We start from the raw sequence: 18,410 nt of genomic DNA on the forward strand, positions 1-18,410 counted from the left end.
CGCGTGCGCACCATTCTTCCCGAAGATGCCATCCACGCGTGTGCGTGATGTGCGCGGGCGCGCCGATTGTGCTGCACCCAATGCCCAGCCATTTTCCAGAGACTTATGCCAGAACTGTGCCAGTGTTGTGCTTGGGGCACGAGAACACCCACGCGTACGCGTGGTTGACGCGTGCGCGTCGATTGGCAAATGTTTAATCCACGCGTTAGCGTGCGTGACGCTTGCGCGTCGATGAAGTTTTTGAGGCCATCCACGCGTGTGCGTGGAGTGCGCGTACGCGTGGACCTGTTTTCATCCCAAAGTTGATTTTTGAGTTTTAAAAGCCAAATTTCATACTTCTAAGCCTCCGATCTCACCACTTATATCTTAAATCATTATGATATGTCTAGCTATGAGAAGAAAGGCTAGTGAATGTGGTAACTTGCGAGTGAAGCAAGGGAAAAATGAATGATCATTGAGGATCAAGCATGATTATGTGAGATGCGGATGATGGTGGTGGAAGTGCTGGTTATGCCATTGGCCGAAGGGCCGTAATTGTTTATATATTGGTTGGTTCTGGATTGAACCATGAGCCGGAATAGCTGTGTATGCTATGAATATTGGCTGGTTATGGATTTAACCGTGAGCCGGATGGCTGATATGGATGTTGATCCATGGATGAGAATTCATGCATGTTTATGCTGAATTATTGATAATTGTGATTTGCACTCCCACTATCGGAGATACGAGTTTCCCTGGGTAGTAGCAGTGGCTAGCCACCACGTGCTCCAGGTTGAGACTCGAAGCTCTTTTGACCCTATGTCATAAGTGTGGCCGGGCACTGTGAAAGACCCGGATGAGCTCGCCCCCGTAAATATTCACCAGTGAGGGTGATGGATATATATCATGATTATGATCAAGTTTATGACGAGTATAACTCGAGTTGGGGATGCATGACAGAGGGACAGTCCAATGGTTAGCTACCAGGACTTGTCGGGTTGGCTCTATAACCGACAGATGATATCATCAGCCACTAGGGACAGGCATTCATCATATGCATACTATGTGAATTGTTTGAGATTGCCTATTTAACTGCATATAACTTGCTAATTGTCTAAATGTCTTACTTGTTCCTATTTGTACATTTCTTGTTTGATATAACTGTGTTTGCTACATTATATCCTGCTGGTGGTTGGGAGGTCTGAAGGAATTGGAAAGGGAAGTGTTAGTTAGACTGAAGAATCTTTAGTCAGATGCCCTTTTATGGTTTAGCTTGTTTATAAGCTTTGATATTATCTGAAGGAAGTTCTAGGATTGCCTTCGGCTTTCCTCCATTATTATGTATTATATATGTGGAAGCTGTTACCATGCTGGGGACCTCTGGTTCTCACCCATGCGGATTTTGTGGTTTTCAGATGCAGGACGTGAGGTTTCTTGCTGAGGCATGCTGGAGACTTCTAGAATTGCGAAGATCCTTTATTCTCGGGGCTATGTTTTGGTTTATATGTTTTGCTTAGATACTTTTATCTCCATTAAATAATACAAACTGTGATGACTTCTCTTATGGGAGAATTTTGGAGAATAGGTTTTATGTATTTGTGTCCCTTTGGGTTTCCTTTGGGGTTTTCCTTATTTTATCATATGTATATATTGCTATGCTCGGACCGGTTATCTTCGCAGCCGGATCTTGAGTCTTGATATTCCTGTTTTTGACACTCCTTTGTATATATATAATCACGCGTTGGTTATCCTTGTTAGTTACGTTATCGATCGGAGTGTTGCGCTTTCGAGTTGCGATTTTTTTGTTTACCCCTTTTTCTACAAAGGCTCCTAGCTATAATCGATTATTCATACTACTATACATACTAATTTTTATTTTAGAGGTCGTAATACCTTGCCATCTCTGAATTATGACTTAAGCATAAGACTCTGTATGGTAGGGTGTTACAAACCCTGCATAGTAATACTTACATGAGTAGTAGCAGCAGAATCTACCCACCAAGTATCAACAGGTGCATAACTTAAACTAGCCTCAAAATAAGCGAAAGTAAGAATTATACCCTTCTTTACACGCCAAGTGGCATATTTGGTACAATCTGTAAGAACCGTAATTAATCGAACCGGTTAATTAAGTGGTCATATTGCCCAAATTTGATTCTAAAAAGTTAGAGTGAGAATTTGAGGTTTTAAACATCATTTTTGGACTCAGTGGGTTGTTCCGAGTCATGAAATGTGCTTTCTACGAAAAATTGTGAAAAACCGCAAATCGGCAGTGAACCGGTTAAACCAGTTCAAGTCTGTCCGGTGCTGCGCAAAAAAAAGTTGAAATAGTCAAAAATATTAGAAAAGCATTAGAAACAGAAAATCGGACGTTAATTATAAAAGTTTGGCCCAAAGTTGGGCCAAACGGGCAAAAAACACTAACAGGTTGAACCAGACCCAAGTTGGGCCCAAGTCCAACATATATAAAGGTTCATTTAATGAACCCTAGCCTCCATAAACACACACACACTTCAGAAATTGAGAAGGGGAGGATAGGAAGAAGAAAACCCTTTTCACCTCAAACTTCTCAAGCTCATATCTTGAGTTCTAGAGCTCTGATTTGCATGCCATCAGCGGCTACGCATTCCTTGCGAAGAGCTCTAAAAAAACCCATCGAAGAAACTCTAGAGGTAAGCTCGAAATCCTTCCAGTTCTTCTCTCCAAATTTCGGGTTACATTAGGGTTTTGGGGTTAAATGGATTTTTGTGATTTTGGATGTTTAGGTTTGCTCTAATCCTTGCTTAACCTTGGATTGTGGCCATCAAATCTGTTGAAAGAGGTAAGAGATACTAAACCCTTGTAAAATTATGTTTATGTTGAGCCCTAGGATGATCTTGTGGTGATTTATATGTATATAGCTTGATTATTGTGAGTTTGGGGCTTGTTGGTGCTTGTTGGAGCTACATTGGTGGTTGGATTTTGGTTGAAAGCTCAATTGGTTCATATTAGGAATTGACCAAGGTATGGTTTCAGGTCCCTCTATGTAGTATATAATATTTATGGACACTTAGGCTAGTGGCCCATAGGATAGGATTGGATTTGAATGGATGATAAGTTGTTGGATTTAATTGTATGATGATGATTGATGAAATGAGGAATTTTGAGTTGATAATGATGATTTATAGTGATATGTTGAGGATGCATGATTTGTGAAGTTGAGTAGTGGACTATGTTGATAAATGTGATATTGGTGTTGATCTATGGGTAATATAGTTGGAGAATTGTTAATAAAGTTGAATATATGAGATATATTGATATTGATATTGTGGATAAAGAAAAATGTGGTATGTTGGTGTAATCTGCCATAGAGTGTTGAATTTGATGAGAATTGGAGTTTCGGAATGGTTTGGGTTGGTTTGGTTGTGTTTTGTGAAAGAATTGTGAAAATTGTGATTTTGGGTAAAAATAGAATTTTTTGTGAACTTTGTCCGGTCATAACTTTTGCCTCAATTTTCAAAATTGGTTGAAATTGGCTTAGAGTTAAAGATCTCTGAAAACCCTTTTAATCAATATAAAGTTTGTGAAATTTAGAATTTCCTAAAGGAAATTATGATCATTCAAAGTTGTTAGTGAAAATCTAAAAATCTTGCAAAGTTACAGAATTCTGTGTATTCTGGTGTGTACGCCCGCACAGCATTGTGCACACGCACACTCTGCCTAAATGGCGACCTGTGCGCACGCACAGACACGTGTGCGTCCGCACACGTAGAGGCAGGCAATCTGCCTGTAGCATTGGCATAGCTTGTGCGCGCGCACAACAAAGGAGAAATTGCAACCTGTGCATACGCATTGCATTATATGAGAGGTAATTATTTTTTAATTGCATTATATGATACTGGGGCATTGCATTCGTTTATCTCGTTTGCTAAAGTTGAGGAACTAGGCTTGAAAGTGTCAGAGTTAATCTTTGATCTGCATGTACATACTCCGCATCAGACAGTTATGACTATATCAAGTTGTAGACAAGTAGGTTTCAAACTTGAGGATAGAGATTTTGTACATGATTTGGTCTGTTTACCTATGGTTGGGTTGAAGATGATTTTGGGGTTTGATTGGTTGTCAAAAAATCGAGTTTTGTTGGATTGCTTTGAACGGACAATTCGATTTATGCCAGAAGGAGAGAGTGGAGCAGTAGTAACTGCCGGATACTACCTGAACTCTGTATTGGTGTACTGTAGTGGGGAAGAGTGTCAGAGTTACATCTTGTTAACTGCTAATGCTTCGGGTGATACCCAAGGCTTAGACCAGATTCCGGTGGTTAGGGATTTTTTGGAGGTATTTTCAGAAGATATTCCTGAATTTCCACCTCAAAGAGAGATCGAGTTTGCGATTGAATTGGTGCCGGGAGCCGGAATAGTGTCGATTGCACCGTATAGGATGGCTCCAAAAGAACTGGCCGAGTTAAAGGTTCAGTTGGAAGAGCTTCTAACCAAGAAGTTCATTCGACCAAGTGTATCACCATGGGGAGCGCCCGTTTTATTGGTGAAGAAGAAGGATGGAGGGATGCGACTGTGTGTGGATTACTGTCAGTTGAATAAAGTGACGGTGAAGAATAAATACCCACTACCAAGGATAGATGACTTGATGGATCAACTGCAAGGAGCTAGAGTATTTTCCAAGATTGATTTGAGATCCGGTTACCATCAGATAAGGGTGAAAGAGGATGACATCCCTAAGACCACATTTAGAACACGTTATGGACACTACAAATTTGTGGTGATGTCCTTTGGGTTAACGAATGCACCTGCTGTCTTCATGAATTATATAAACAGAGTCTTTCGTCCCTTTCTGGACAAGTTCGTGGTGGTTTTCCTAGACGACATCTTAGTTTACTCCAAGACGAAAAAGGAACATGAGGAGCATTTGAGGATTATGTTGCAAATCCTAAAAGAGCGAAAGTTGTATGCTAAGTAGTCGAAGTGCGAGTTTTGGAAGGAGGAAGTAAAGTTTCTAGGTCACGTGGTGAGTAGAGAAGGAATAGCGGTGGATCCCTCTAAGGTAGAAACGGTGATGGAATGGAAAAGACCGACGATGGTGACGGAAGTTAGGAGTTTCTTGGGATTAGCCGGATATTACCGGAGATTTATCGAAGGATTCTCTCGAAATGTGCTACCAATGATGAAGTTGATAGGAAAAGAAGTGCCTTTTGTTTGGACATCAGAGTGTGAAGAGAGTTTTCAAACTTTGAAGCAAAAGTTAACTTCAGCACCTGTTTTGATCTTGCCAGAACCGCATGAACCGTTTGAAGTGTACTGTGACGCTTCCTTGAAGAGTTTGGGTTGCGTGTTGATGCAACACCGGAACATGGTGGCTTACGCATCGCGTCAGCTGAGACCGCATGAGGTAAATTGTCCAACCCATGACTTGGAATTAGCGGTGATTATGTTTGCATTGAAGATTTAGAGGAACCACTTGTACGGAGTGAAGTTTAGTGTCTTTTCTGATCATAAGAGTCTCAAGTACATCTTTGATCAGAAGGAGCTAAATATGCGTCAAAGGAGGTGGATGGAATTGCTTAAGGATTATGATTTTGATCTGAGTTATCATCCCGGAAAGGCGAATGTGATAGCAGACGCTTTGAGTCAGAAGTCCTTGACAATAGCCTGGATGAAAATCAAGGAAGAGGAGCTGATGGAGAAGTTTGGGGATCTAAAGCTGGATATGGATGAAGTTGTTGGAAGAGCTTGCCTGAATCAGTTACAAATATTAAGTGACTTTAAATTCGAACTGCTGAAGGCTCATCAGAACGATGACGTGTTACTAAAAGTATTGCCAGCTATCGAATAAGAGAAGCAGTGGAGAGTATCATGGGATCAAGACATATTATGGAGATTCAAGGATAGAGTTATTGTGCCAGAGGTGGGGATGTTACAGCAGGATATATTGAGAGAAGTGCACAAGAGCGGATTTTCCATTCACCTTGGATGTATTAAGATGTACCATGATCTGAAGACTATGTTCTGGTGGCCTGGTCTGAAGAAGGATGTAGCAGAACATGTCCCAAAGTGCCTGACGTGTCAGAAGGTGAAGATAGAACATCAGAAACTGTCGGGAATGCTTTAACCACTTGAAATTTCGCAGTGGAAGTGGGAAGGAATCACAATGGATTTTGTGACAGGTTTACCGAGGACTAGGTCGGATTTGATGTGATTTGGGTGATCGTGGATCGCTTAAACAAATCTGCTCATTTTCTACCTATTCGAGTAAACTGTTCTATGGAGGAGCTAGCAAGGTTGTATATAAAGGAAATAGTAAGGTTGCATAGCGTGCCGTCGAACATAGTATCGGACCGTGATCCCCGATTCACATCAAGATTTTGGGGAGCTTTTCAAAAGGCCTTCGGTACGAGACTATGTCTCAGTACGGCGTATCATCCACAAACAGATGGACAGTCAGAAAGGACTCTTCAGACGTTAGAGGATATGCTGAGAGCGTGTGTTTTGGATCAACCCAAAAGTTGGGACCACTACATGCCATTGGGGAGTTTGCATACAACACTAGCTATCATGCGAGTATTGGGATGGTTCCGTGTGAGGCTTTGTATGGACGGAAGTGCCAGTCTTCACTTTGTTGGTATGAATCGGGCGAAGCAAGTGTATTGGGTCCAAATATGGTAGCAGAGACTACGGAGAAGATTAAGAAAATACGAGAAAGGATTTTGACTGCTCAGAGTCGACAAAAAAGTTATGCGGATCAAAGAAGGAAACTGTTAGAGTTTGAAGTAGGAGAGCATGTGTTCCTCCGAGTTACACCCACAACTGGGATTGGAATAACAATCAAGACCAAGAAGTTGAATCCAAGGTATATAAGACCGTTTGAGATCCTAAGGCATTTCGGGCCGGTGGCATACCAAGTGGCTTTGCCACCTCACCTATCTAACCTACATGACGTGTTCCACGTGTCACAACTCCGTAAGTACATGTCGGACGCGCCTCATGTGTTGGAGCCTGAAACGGTCGAGTTGAGGGAGAACTTGACTTTCCAAGAGACACCGGTTAGAATTGACAACACCAGTGTAAATAAGCTGTGAGGAAAAGAAGTTCAGTTGGTTAAAGTTGCTTGGAAGCGAAGAGCATACTTGGGAATTGGAATCCGAGATGAGAAAGGATTATCCCGAGCTTTTCTCAGGTAATTCAAATTTTGAGGGCAAAATTTCTTATTTGGTGGGGAGAATGTAAGAACCGCAATTAATCGAACCGGCTAATTAAGTGGTTATATTGTCCAAATTTGATTCCGAAAAGTTAGAGTGAGAATTTGAGGTTTTAAACATCATTTTTGGATCAGTGGGTCGTTCAGAGTCAGAAAATATGCTTTTTGTGAAAAACTGTGAAAAACCGTAAACCGGCAGTGAACCGGTGAACCGGTTCAAGTCTGTCCGGTGCTGCGCAAGAAAAAGTTGAAATAGTAAAAAATCTTAGAAAAACATTAGAAAAAAAATCGGGCGTTAATTTTAAAGGTTTGGCCCGAAGTTGGGCCAAACAGGTAAAAAACACTAACAGGTTGAACCGGACCCAAGTTGGGCTCAAGTCCAACATATATAAAGGTTCATTTAATGAACCCTAGCCTCCCTAAACACACACACACTTCTGAAATTGAGAAGGGGAGGAGAGGAAGAGGAAAACCCTTTTCACCTCAAACTTCTCAAGCTCATATCTTGAGTTCTAGAGCTCTGATTTGCGTGCCTTCAGTGGCTACGCATTTCTTGAGAAGAGCTCTACAAAACTCATCCAAAAAATTCTAGAGGTAAGCTTGAAATTCTTCCAGTTTTTCTCTCCAAAATTTCGGGTTACATTAGGGTTTTTGGGTTAAATGGGTTTTTGTGATTTTGGATGTTTAGGTTTGCTCTAATCCTTGCTTAACCTTGGATTGTGGCCATCAAATCTGTTGAGAGAGGTAAGAGATACTAAACCCTTGTGAAATTATGTTTATGTTGAGCCCTAAGTTGATCTTGTGGTGATTTATATGTATATAGCTTGATTATTGTGAGTTTGGGGTTTGTTGGTGCTTGTTGGAGCTACATTGGTGGTTGGATTTTGGATGAAAGCTCAATTGGTTCATATTGGGAATCGGCCAAGGTATGATTTCGGGTTCCTCTATGTAGTATATAATATTCATGGACACTTAGACTAGTGACCCATAGGATAGGATTGGATTTGAATGGTTGATAAGTTGTTGGATTTAATTGTATAATGATGATTGATGAAATGAGAAATTTTGAGTTGATAATGATGATTTATAGTCATATGTTGAGGATGCATGATTTGTGAAGTTGAGTAGTGGACTATGTTGATAAATGTGATATTGGTGTTGATCTATGGGTAATATAGTTGGAGAATTGTTAATGAAGTTAAATATATGAGATATATTGATATTGATATTGTGGATAAGTAAAAAATGTGGTATGTTGGTGTGATCTGCCATAGAGTGTTGAATTTGATAAGAATTAGAGTTTCGGAATGGTTTGGGTTAGTTTGGTTGTGTTTTGTGAAAGAATTGTGAAAATTGTGATTTTGGGTAAAAGTGGAATTTTTGGTGAACTTTGTCCGGTCATAACTTTTGCCTCGATTTTCAAAATTAGTTGAAATTGACTTAGAGTTAAAGATCTCTGAAAACCCTTTTAATCGATATAAAGTTTGTGAAATTTGGAATTTCGTAGAGGAAGTTATGATCATTCAAAGTTGGTATTGAAAATCTGAAAATCTTGCAAAGTTACAGAATTCTGTATATTCTGGTGTGTGCGCCTGCACAGCATTGTGCGCACGCACACTCCACATAAATGGCGACCTGTGTGCACGCACAGACATGTGTGCGTCCGCACACGCAGAGGCAGGCAATCTGCCTGTAGCGTTGGCACAGCTTGTGCGCACGCACAACAAAGGAGAAATTGCAACCTGTGCGCACGCACACGTTGGGGAGGCCAGTCTGTTGGGGCGCTTGCACGGGTTGTGCGAGTGAACAAATCCTTTTATGCTTTGATACCTGTGTGCACGCACACCTTTAAAAATTTCTTGGGCGTGCGCACGCACACCCCTGTACGGACGTACACTCCCTGTTTCTCAAATTTTATTTTGTTTTCAACTATTTCACCTTCCCGACGATGTTGTAAGCTTCTATAAGACCTTTTTAAAACTTTTGGGCATATATTTGGGTGCTCTAACATGGGAAGATGTGCTAAGGGTTTTAGACACTACTATTTAGGAAAAGTTAGCAAATGGAGTGCTAGGTTTCTGTTGTACTGGGGAAGGTTGATGATGTGTGATGAAGGGTTAATGAATGAGATGCGAGATCAAGGAACTGAAATGTAAATGAACAGTGGTTGGAAAGAGTCGAGGACTCTGAATGAAGTGATGGATCCATCTTGTGCTATAAATGTTTTGAAAACCACTGTACCACTTTTCATTGAGATTATGAGATGCTATACGCCTGGCAGGGGCCGAGGTTGGATCCCGTCTGTCGAGGTAGCGGCGGTGGCGTAAGGGCGGTGGTTCATCCCACTTGCGCTTAGATGTGAGGTCGGTGGCAATAGATCCCGCTCGCATCCCTTCGGATCATCAGAGCGTGCAGGCGCAAAACCCTGGATAGTGATCCGAGCACTATATCTCGGGGGTTCTCACACCATGAATCCGAAGGGCAACATCTCCATGGAGATGTGTCGGGTTGGCAGTTAGACCGACAATGTGATATCACAGCCAGTAGGGCAGATATTCATCATATACATTTTCTATCTGTTTGTTTGCTTTGATTACTTGTAATGGCTTTCCTAATTGAATAACATGCTTACCTGCTATTTGACTTAATTGCCTTATATGCTTTTACTTGTGCTTTACTTGTATTGTATATACTTGTGCTTTACTAGAGTTGAGGAGGTTCGGAAGGTGGTGGCGATGGGATCGTATGGAGCATCAGGTGCTGAATGCTGTGGGACAGCGGTGTTTGAATAGAATAGAAATTCCCTAAAATAGATTACCTTTTATGGTACTACGGCTTAAGATGTATTAAGGAATTACCTATTATGCTTATCTGTTTTAGAATGCTTTAAGCTTGAATCTTGTGATGGACATGGAGTCTAGGATTGCCTTTGGCGTCCCAGGGTCTTATATCCTACATCACTGGGAACTGTTACCATTCTGAGAACCTCCGGTTCTCATACCATATTTTGTTGTGTTTTTCAGATGCAGGTCGCAACCCACCTCGGTGAGTTGTCTGGTTGGTGACAGAAGCGGAGGATCCAGATACTTCTTTTGAGTCTTTGATGTATTTTGAATATGTCTCTCACTTTTGTACTTTGTTTCTCCTAGTAGCGTGTATTTGAGAGAACAAAATTTGTATAAGCTGTTTTTACTGTCTGGTTTCATACATGGTCTGTATATGGTTAGCCGGCTTAAACTCTGCGAGTCGTGGCTAGCGTCTTATGATACTATATTATTATACTATGATGTTTGGTTATTCCATACCTGTTCCTTATGCTTCAAGTTAGTAGCTTGGTTAGTACGTTTTGCGCTTTGAAATCCTATTTTTGAGCTATATCCTTCATCGGGCTTCTAGATTATACTATTCTTTCTATATATATTATATGTATGAGCTTAGAACTATCGTAATCTCTGATTAACCTTAGCTTTATGACGCGAGGTAAGGCTTAGGCTAGTTATGGTGTTACACAATCCTTCTTCATGTGTCCCACCTTCTTACAGAAGAAATAAGTTGAAACTTGATCATGTTTCTTAGCCTTTTTCTGCTGAGAATACATATCCGGAGTAGTATCACGCTTTCTTTTATACTGAGAAGATGAAGCCATATGAGCACTTTCAATCTTATCTTGTTGTAGCCTCTCTTCTTCTTACACACAGTGAGATATAAGCTCATTTAAGAACCAAGTGTCCTTCAGAGTGTTATAACTCACTTTGAATTGCCCAAAGTGTGCAGGAAGGGAAATCAAAATGAAATGCACGAGTAAATCTTCAGACAACTCTAACGTTAGTGCTTTTAATTTTGAAACAAGATGAGACATTTTCATAATATACTCCCTTATGTTTTCTTTACCTTTATACTTCATGGAGACAAGTTTGCTCAAAAGACTACTTGCCTCCGCCTTTTCATTCTTAATAAAGAATTTTTCAACATCCTTTAGGAATTATTTGGCATCTTTATCCTCAGTAATTGAGCCCCGAAATGCCTCAGGATATGAGCGTTTTATGATCATAATGCTCATTCAATTGGATCTCTCCACTTTTCTATTTTAACCTCATTGAGATTTTTCGGAGTGGAAGTGGGTTTCTCCTCTCGAAGAGCTATATCTAGATCCATACCACCCAGGACAATCTCCACGGTATCCTTCCAAACTTTAAAGTTTAAACCATTCAGCATAGGAATACTACTAATTTGTGCAGAAATATTGATAGCTAAGGCCATAGTTTCTAGATTAGAACAAAAAAAATACAGTAAACATTAGTTAAATAATGGGAAAAAATCTATATTGAGATATCTAAAACAACATTAATTTTCAATCTTTGGATAGAAAATTAACTGTGAGTGATACTCTCATTGCAGTAATCAAATATTGTCGAAATTCCTATCACACATTAAGCCTTTCTTTGGGCTGACTTAATGCGCACATAAAAACTTTAAACTTCGCAACCTATTTATTACTGTATATATTTTCTATTAATTGGCCAACCAATAACCTTCCTTTGGGTCGATTATTGACCGCATAATTAATAGAAAATAAACAAAAGTGTGCAATGTAAATATTTGGCCAAACAATAAACTTCTTTTGGGTCGATTATTGTTCGCATAAATAATAAGCATTACTTTATTCTTAATTAGTTACCCAAATATGTATTTACCATCAATATGTGTATGTAATTTGGCCAAATATAGACCTTCCTTTGGGCCGACCAATATTCGCGTGAATTACATATCACCATATTCTTAATGTTTTAAATAAATCAATTTTCACAAAAGAAGCTACTTTGACAACATAATGTTCAATCAATTTATTTCAAAATCGAATCTTTATAAAATAGTTGGATATAATAATTCAAATTGTTATTAGTTTTTTATATAACAACAAAAAAATACTTAAATCCTAAAAAGAATTAAATTTTAATAATATCTTTTTAGACCTTAAAAAAATGATTATAACTCATGTACCAAAAATTTATAATCCATTAAGATTAAAATCAATCTTTATAAAATTAGTGAATATAACAATCCTTATGGATAATTCGTTAATTTATACCAAATTAATGGCACTCATAATTTTAAACGAGACAATTATAATAATACTTTGTGCTAATGTTTCAGAATAAATTAATTACTATATATAAAAAAAATCGATACGCTATATATATATAAACAGCCGAAAGTATATATATATATATATATATATATATGCACAATCGCACATACATAATACGCGCATATATTGAATTATTGATTAAGGAATACAAAATATATATATTTTTTATATTCCTTTATATGCATCGTTATATATATATATTGTTACGGTCTGGTCCAAATTGAACTTTGGGCCGCTCCAACTTTCGAACCATCCGATCCGAATGGTTGGGTGTGAGGCACTTATTCGCCGACCCGAACACGCGTCTAGGACAGCTAGCCGCCACAGCTGTACAAGGAAGCTTTGAGAAAGGTGCGTTTTGTCTTTGTGAGACCCACTTCTGACAAAGTATATATAGAGAGGGTCCTACCTCTCCCCCAAGGTATGTCACATACTATTTTATCCCTTTCTCGCCTACACACTCGACTCACTTGGGCATCGGAGTGTCTTTGCAGGTGACACCCCCTCCGCATCGAGAGCTCGGAACGTCGGCCTCCCCGCTTCACCCTCGCAACCCGATTCCAAGCTACGCCCCTCCCGTTCATCCGAGGACACCTCTGAACCGTCTGGTACCCGATAGACCAAACATTAGCGCCTTCTGTGGGGAGAAAACCTGAATGGAGATCGTGCAAAATCCAGGGGACCATGGCCGCGCGGCGGGCCTTGAGGGGGCAGCCTCCGTTGCCTCTCCCCGTGACGGCTAAGGTCCCCTCCGCGACGAACTGAGGCGCAGTCGAGAGACCAAGAAAGACGTCCCTTCGGAGAAACTGGTAGCAACAACGGCAGGATAATGCAGGAACTGCGCCATAGGGTGCAGAACCTGGATCGCCAACTAGCAGATCGGGAGCATCATCAGCAGATTTTTGACCCCGACTACTCTCAATCTCCTGAGAGTCGGGGGAGAACCTCCCACCGAAGTAGTCGCTCCCGACGTACTCGCGTCTCGAGATCGGAATCGGAAAGTAGCCAGGAGGAACGAGAACGCCCTAGGAGGTGAAATGACACAATCATATACGCCCAAGGTAAGCGGGGGGCACCATGAGGCGAGACCGCAAAGGCAGAGAAGAGAGACCTAAGGAAACACGGCGATCTGTGATCATGGGCGCTACCCCATTCTATCATTCCATTCTCGAAGTCCGGTTGCCAAAGCACTTTGACAAACTAATGGACATGAGGTATGACGGAACTCAAGACCCGCAGGAGCATCTCACGGCCTTCGAGGCCAGAATGAACTTGGAGGGAGTGAGAGACGAAGTAAGGTGCCGCGCCTTCCCGGTCACCCTAGCAGGCCCTGCGATACGATGGTTCAATAGCCTCCCCCAGCGCTCCGTGGCCGGCTTCTCGGATATCAGTCGCGCCTTCTTAGCACAATTCACTACCAGAATCGCAAAGGCAAAACACCCGATCAATCTGCTCGGCATCACTCAAAAAACTGGCGAGACGACCAGGAAATACCTATATCGCTTCAACGACGAATGCTTGGAGATTGAGGGGTTAACTGATTCGGTGGCCATTCTCTGCCTGACGAACGGGCTCCTTAACGAGGACTTCAGAAAGCACCTCACCACAAAGCTAATATGGACGATGCAAGAAATCCAAATCGTAGCCCATGAATACATTAACGATGAGGAAGTCAGTCAAGTTGTGGCTGCTAACAAGCGGCAACCCTCTTACACTTAACCCAGGCAGCACGACAATGGAGAAAGACAGAAGGAGCACGCCAGAGACGGCGGACCGAGCAAGGCACCCAAACCGTTTCCTTGTGTTGGAAAATTCACCAACTACAGTCCTCTTGCCCTCCCCATCATAGAAGTTTATCAGCAAATAGCCAAAAAGAGAATCTTGTCAAAGCCCCGCCCTCTGAAGGATCAAACTAGGGGGAACAATAGCCTCTATTTTGATTACCATAAGGGCTATGGACACAAAACACAGGACTGCTTCGACCTGAAGGACGCACTGGAACAAGAGATCAGGGACGGAAAACTAGCTGAATTCTCCCACCTCATCAGAGAGCCGAGGAGATGAAATCGGAACCACGATGGGAAAGACAACACCTGAACGGTGAAGCGACGGCAGGAGCCAAGGGACGACGACCACGGTCTTACCATAGTGAATGTAGTAACCGCGAGAAACACGGCTCCAAGGTCGAGATTGGCGCACAAAAAAGATGCCAAAGTAATGGCGGTCTCTTCCTCATCTCTGCGAAACCCCAAAAGAGCCCCACCCATTTCTTTCGGCCCAGAAGACCAATGGTTCGACGAGGTCCTGGAAAGCCCCCCCATGGTCATCACGGCCAGGGTCGGAACCGGCCTCGTCAAACGAATCCTTATAGACACAGGGACAGACTCAAACATTATGTTCCGCAATGTGTTCGACGCATTAGGCCTGCGGGATGCCGACCTAACGACTCACCAGCACGGTGTCGTAGGGCTAGGTGATCACTTCATTAAGCCAGACGGGATAATCTCCCTACCGGTCTCCGTGGGACAAGGACAGGGGCAAAGATCGGTAATGGCTGAGTTCGTAGTTCTGAGGGACTCCACGGCCTACAACATCATCTTAGGAAGAAAGACCATTAACGATGTTGGGGCAGTGATCAGTACAAAGCTGCTAGTGATGAAGTTTGTCACGGATGACGGATCTGTGGGATCCATTAAAGGAGAATTAGAAACGGCAGTCACTTGCGACAACGCCAGCCTCTCATTGAGGAAAAAATCCAAAGAAGCATCGGGAGTGTTCCTCACTGACCTGGATGCTAGGGTCGACGACAAGCCCAGACCCGAGCCAGAGGGGGACTTGGAGAAGTTTAGGGTCGGGGACACAGAGGAAAAGTTCACGTTCGTAAATAGAAACCTCCTCCATGAATTGAAAGAGCCTCTGATAGAAATGATTAGGGCCAATGGTGATCTGTTCGCTTGGATGCCAGCTGACATGCCGGGCATAGACCCTCATCTCATGTCACACCACTTGACCGTCAAGCCTGAAGCCCGACCAGTGGCCCAGAGGAGAAAGAAGATGTTACAGGAAAGAGCAGAGGAGGACAATGTGCGTAGATTACTCCGATCTTAACAAAGCATGCCCCAAGGACTGCTACCCCCTTCCCAACATTGACACGCTTGTTGATGCGGCGGCAGGGTACCGGTATCTTAGCTTTATGGACGCCTACTCCGGCTACAATCAGATACCGATGCACCGGCCTGACGAGGAAAAAACAACATTCATAACACCAAAAGGAATCTACTGCTATAAGGTGATGCCCTTTGGCCTGAAAAACATGGGGGCCATATACCAGAGATTGATGAACAAGATATTCAGCGATCTCATAGGCAAGACGGTGGAAGTCTATGTAGACGACATCCTCGCGAAGACCACCCGATCAGATGATCTGCTGAGCGACTTGAGGAATGTATTCACGTCCCTCCGACAACACGGTATGAGGCTCAACCCGCTCAAGTGTGCCTTTGCCATGGAGGCCAGAAAATTCCTGGGATTTATGATCACCCAAAGGGGGGTAGAAGTCAACCCCGAAAAATGCCAAGCGATACTACAAATGAAGAGCCTAGTCTGTATCAAAGACGTCCAGAGGCTAGCAGGAAGGCTCACCACATTGTCTCACTTCCTCGGAGCGTCGGGAGCAAAAGCTCTACCCTTTTTCAATCGTTGAGGAAAGGGATAGCATTTGAATGGACCCCTGCGTGCGAGGAGGCGTTCAAACACTTCAAAGAGATCCTGGCAGCACCCCCGTGCTTGGGAAGCCCAAGGTCGGAGAACCACTTTACCTATACCTGGCCAAAACAAAGGAGGCACTTGCAGCAGTCTTGGTGAGGGAAGAAGGAAAGGCCCAACAGCAAATCTACTTCGTAAGTGCGCTACAAGGAGCAGAACCGCGGTACAACAAACTGGAAAAACTGGCACTGGCACTCTTGACCTCTTCCCGCATACTAAGGCAATACTTCCAAGGCCACCAGATCGTTGTGAAGACAGACCAGAGAATCCATCAAGTACTCCAAATACCCGATTTAGCGGGAAGAATGATGACTTGGACCATCGAACTCTCCCAATACGACCTGTGGTATGAGCCCCGGCACGCAATTAAGGCACAAGCGATGGCCGACTTCTTGGTAGAAGTAACGAGGGACCCCACTGAGTAAACGGGCATACGGTGGAGACTCTACATCGACAGAGCCTCAAACCAAAAGTCCGGAGGAGCCGGGGTCATCTTGAAAAGTCCTGCCAGAGTCGTATACGAGAAATCGATCAAATTTGAGTTTCCGGTATCAAACAACCAAGCGTAATACGAGGCCCTATTGGGGGGCCTGATCCTAGCTCGTGAAGTCGGGGCAACGAGGCTAGACGTGTGCAGTGACTCGCAGGTCGTCACCTTGCAAGTAAATGGGAACTACCAAGCCAGAGACTTGTTGTTGCAAAAGTACCTAGAAAAGGTTAGAGAATTGAGCAACCGGTTCGAGGAGGTCACGATCCAACATGTCCCGAGGGAAAGGAACACACGAGCGGACCTCCTATCCAAGCTAGCAAGCACAAAACCAGGGGTAGGCAACCGATCTCTAATCAAAAGTATGCTAAAGGAACCAGCAGTTACCCTCCACCTGACAAAGATAAGCCCCTCTTGGTTGGATCCTATCGTCGATTTTCTCAAAAAAGGCAAATTCTCTGATGACGAGAAAGCAGCCAAAGCATTAAGAAGGGAGGCACTCAAATACACGACCATACAGGGACAACTGTTTAAAAAGAGACTCAGCCAACCCCTATTGAAGTGCCTACACCCCAGGTAGACGGATTACGTGCTTAGGGAAGTCCATGAAGGGTGCTGCAGCCACCATATCGGGGGTAAAGCCCTGGCGAGAAAGCTCATCTGAGTTGGATACTACTGGCCATCGATGATGGAAGATTCCAAAGAATTTGTGAAAAAATGTGCCAAGTGTCAAGAGAACGCCAACTTTTACCGAGCACCGGCTTCAGAACTAAGCCTACTGACGACCTCCCGACCCTTTGCATAATGGGGATTCGACCTCTTGGGACCTTTCCCGGTTGGCCCAGGGCAAGTCAAATAACTCATAGTCGCCATCGACTACTACACCAAATGGATAGAGGCCGAACCACTGGCCAGCATATCCTCATCCAACTGTAGAAAGTTCATGTAGAGGCAAGTGATAACTCGATTCGGCATCCCAGAAGTCGTCATCTCAGACAACATGATGCAGTTCACTAACAAAAAGTTCATAGAATTCCTCAATGGCCTGGGTATAAAGCAGAAGTTCTCCTAAGTAGAGCATCCCAGACGAATGGGCAAGTCGAGTCCGCAAATAAAGTCATCTTACAGGGCCTCAAGAAGCGGCTGGGTGACAAAAAAGGCGCATGGGCCGATGAACTCACTTCAGTCCTTTGGTCTTACCGAATAACAGAGCAGTCCTCCACGGAAGAAACCCCCTTCCGCCTGACATACGGGGTGGACGCGATGATACCCGTGGAAATCGGCGAGCCGAGCCCGCGGCTACTTCTAAAGGGAGTAGAAAAAGCAATGGAGAAAGACCTAGTAGATGAGGTCAGAGAGATGGCCCATTTGACAGAAGTAGCACTGAAGCAGAGAATGACCCTGCGTTACAACGCCAAAGTGCTCAAGAGGGAGTTCGGAAAAAATGACCTGGTCTTGCGACACAACGACATAGGGCTACCGACCCAAGGGGAAGGAAAACTAGCGTCAAATTGGGAAGGCCCCTACAGGGTCAAAGAGGTGCTCGGCAAAGGCGCCTACAAATTGGAGAAGCTCGATGGCAAGGAGATACCGAGAACATGGAATGTAGGTAACTTGAGGAGATTTTATTCCTAACTCGAACACGCCGGCCAAGTGGTTCGACGAGTTTAGTAATTCACTATTTTTACAAAAAAACTCTTACCATGGCTATAGACTTGTTTAATTGCCGATTAATGTTTACTTAATAAATGTCTCCTTTTAATTTTCCTCAACTACGCATCCTACAACAAAACGTTTCTCATAACAAACGGAAAACGGCACGGCACCCCGGGACTGATC

The 18,410-nt window shown here is 43.0% G+C and overlaps 3 protein-coding genes across 3 annotated transcripts; all 3 read left to right on the forward strand.

The window, feature by feature from the left end:
- The first annotated feature begins 6,631 nt into the window (after positions 1-6,631).
- LOC112709290 (uncharacterized) lies at positions 6,632-7,051 on the forward strand. Its single transcript, XM_025761184.1, has one exon. The coding sequence runs from the start codon at positions 6,632-6,634 to the stop codon at positions 7,049-7,051; it is 420 nt and encodes a 139-aa protein (XP_025616969.1).
- Positions 7,052-13,456: 6,405 nt separating this feature from the next.
- LOC112709292 (uncharacterized) lies at positions 13,457-14,038 on the forward strand. Its single transcript, XM_025761185.1, has one exon. It carries the CDS (start codon positions 13,457-13,459, stop codon positions 14,036-14,038), a length of 582 nt encoding a protein of 193 aa, XP_025616970.1.
- A 2,003-nt stretch (positions 14,039-16,041) lies between these two features.
- Positions 16,042-18,206, forward strand: LOC112709293 (uncharacterized). The gene is made up of 2 exons (XM_025761186.1): positions 16,042-16,359; positions 17,700-18,206. Exons 1-2 carry the CDS (start codon positions 16,042-16,044, stop codon positions 18,204-18,206), a joined length of 825 nt encoding a protein of 274 aa, XP_025616971.1.
- The last annotated feature ends 204 nt before the right edge of the window (positions 18,207-18,410 follow it).

The sequence above is a fragment of the Arachis hypogaea genome, chromosome 9 (assembly GCF_003086295.3).
Source record: "Arachis hypogaea cultivar Tifrunner chromosome 9, arahy.Tifrunner.gnm2.J5K5, whole genome shotgun sequence".
Classification (NCBI taxonomy): Eukaryota; Viridiplantae; Streptophyta; class Magnoliopsida; order Fabales; family Fabaceae; genus Arachis; species Arachis hypogaea.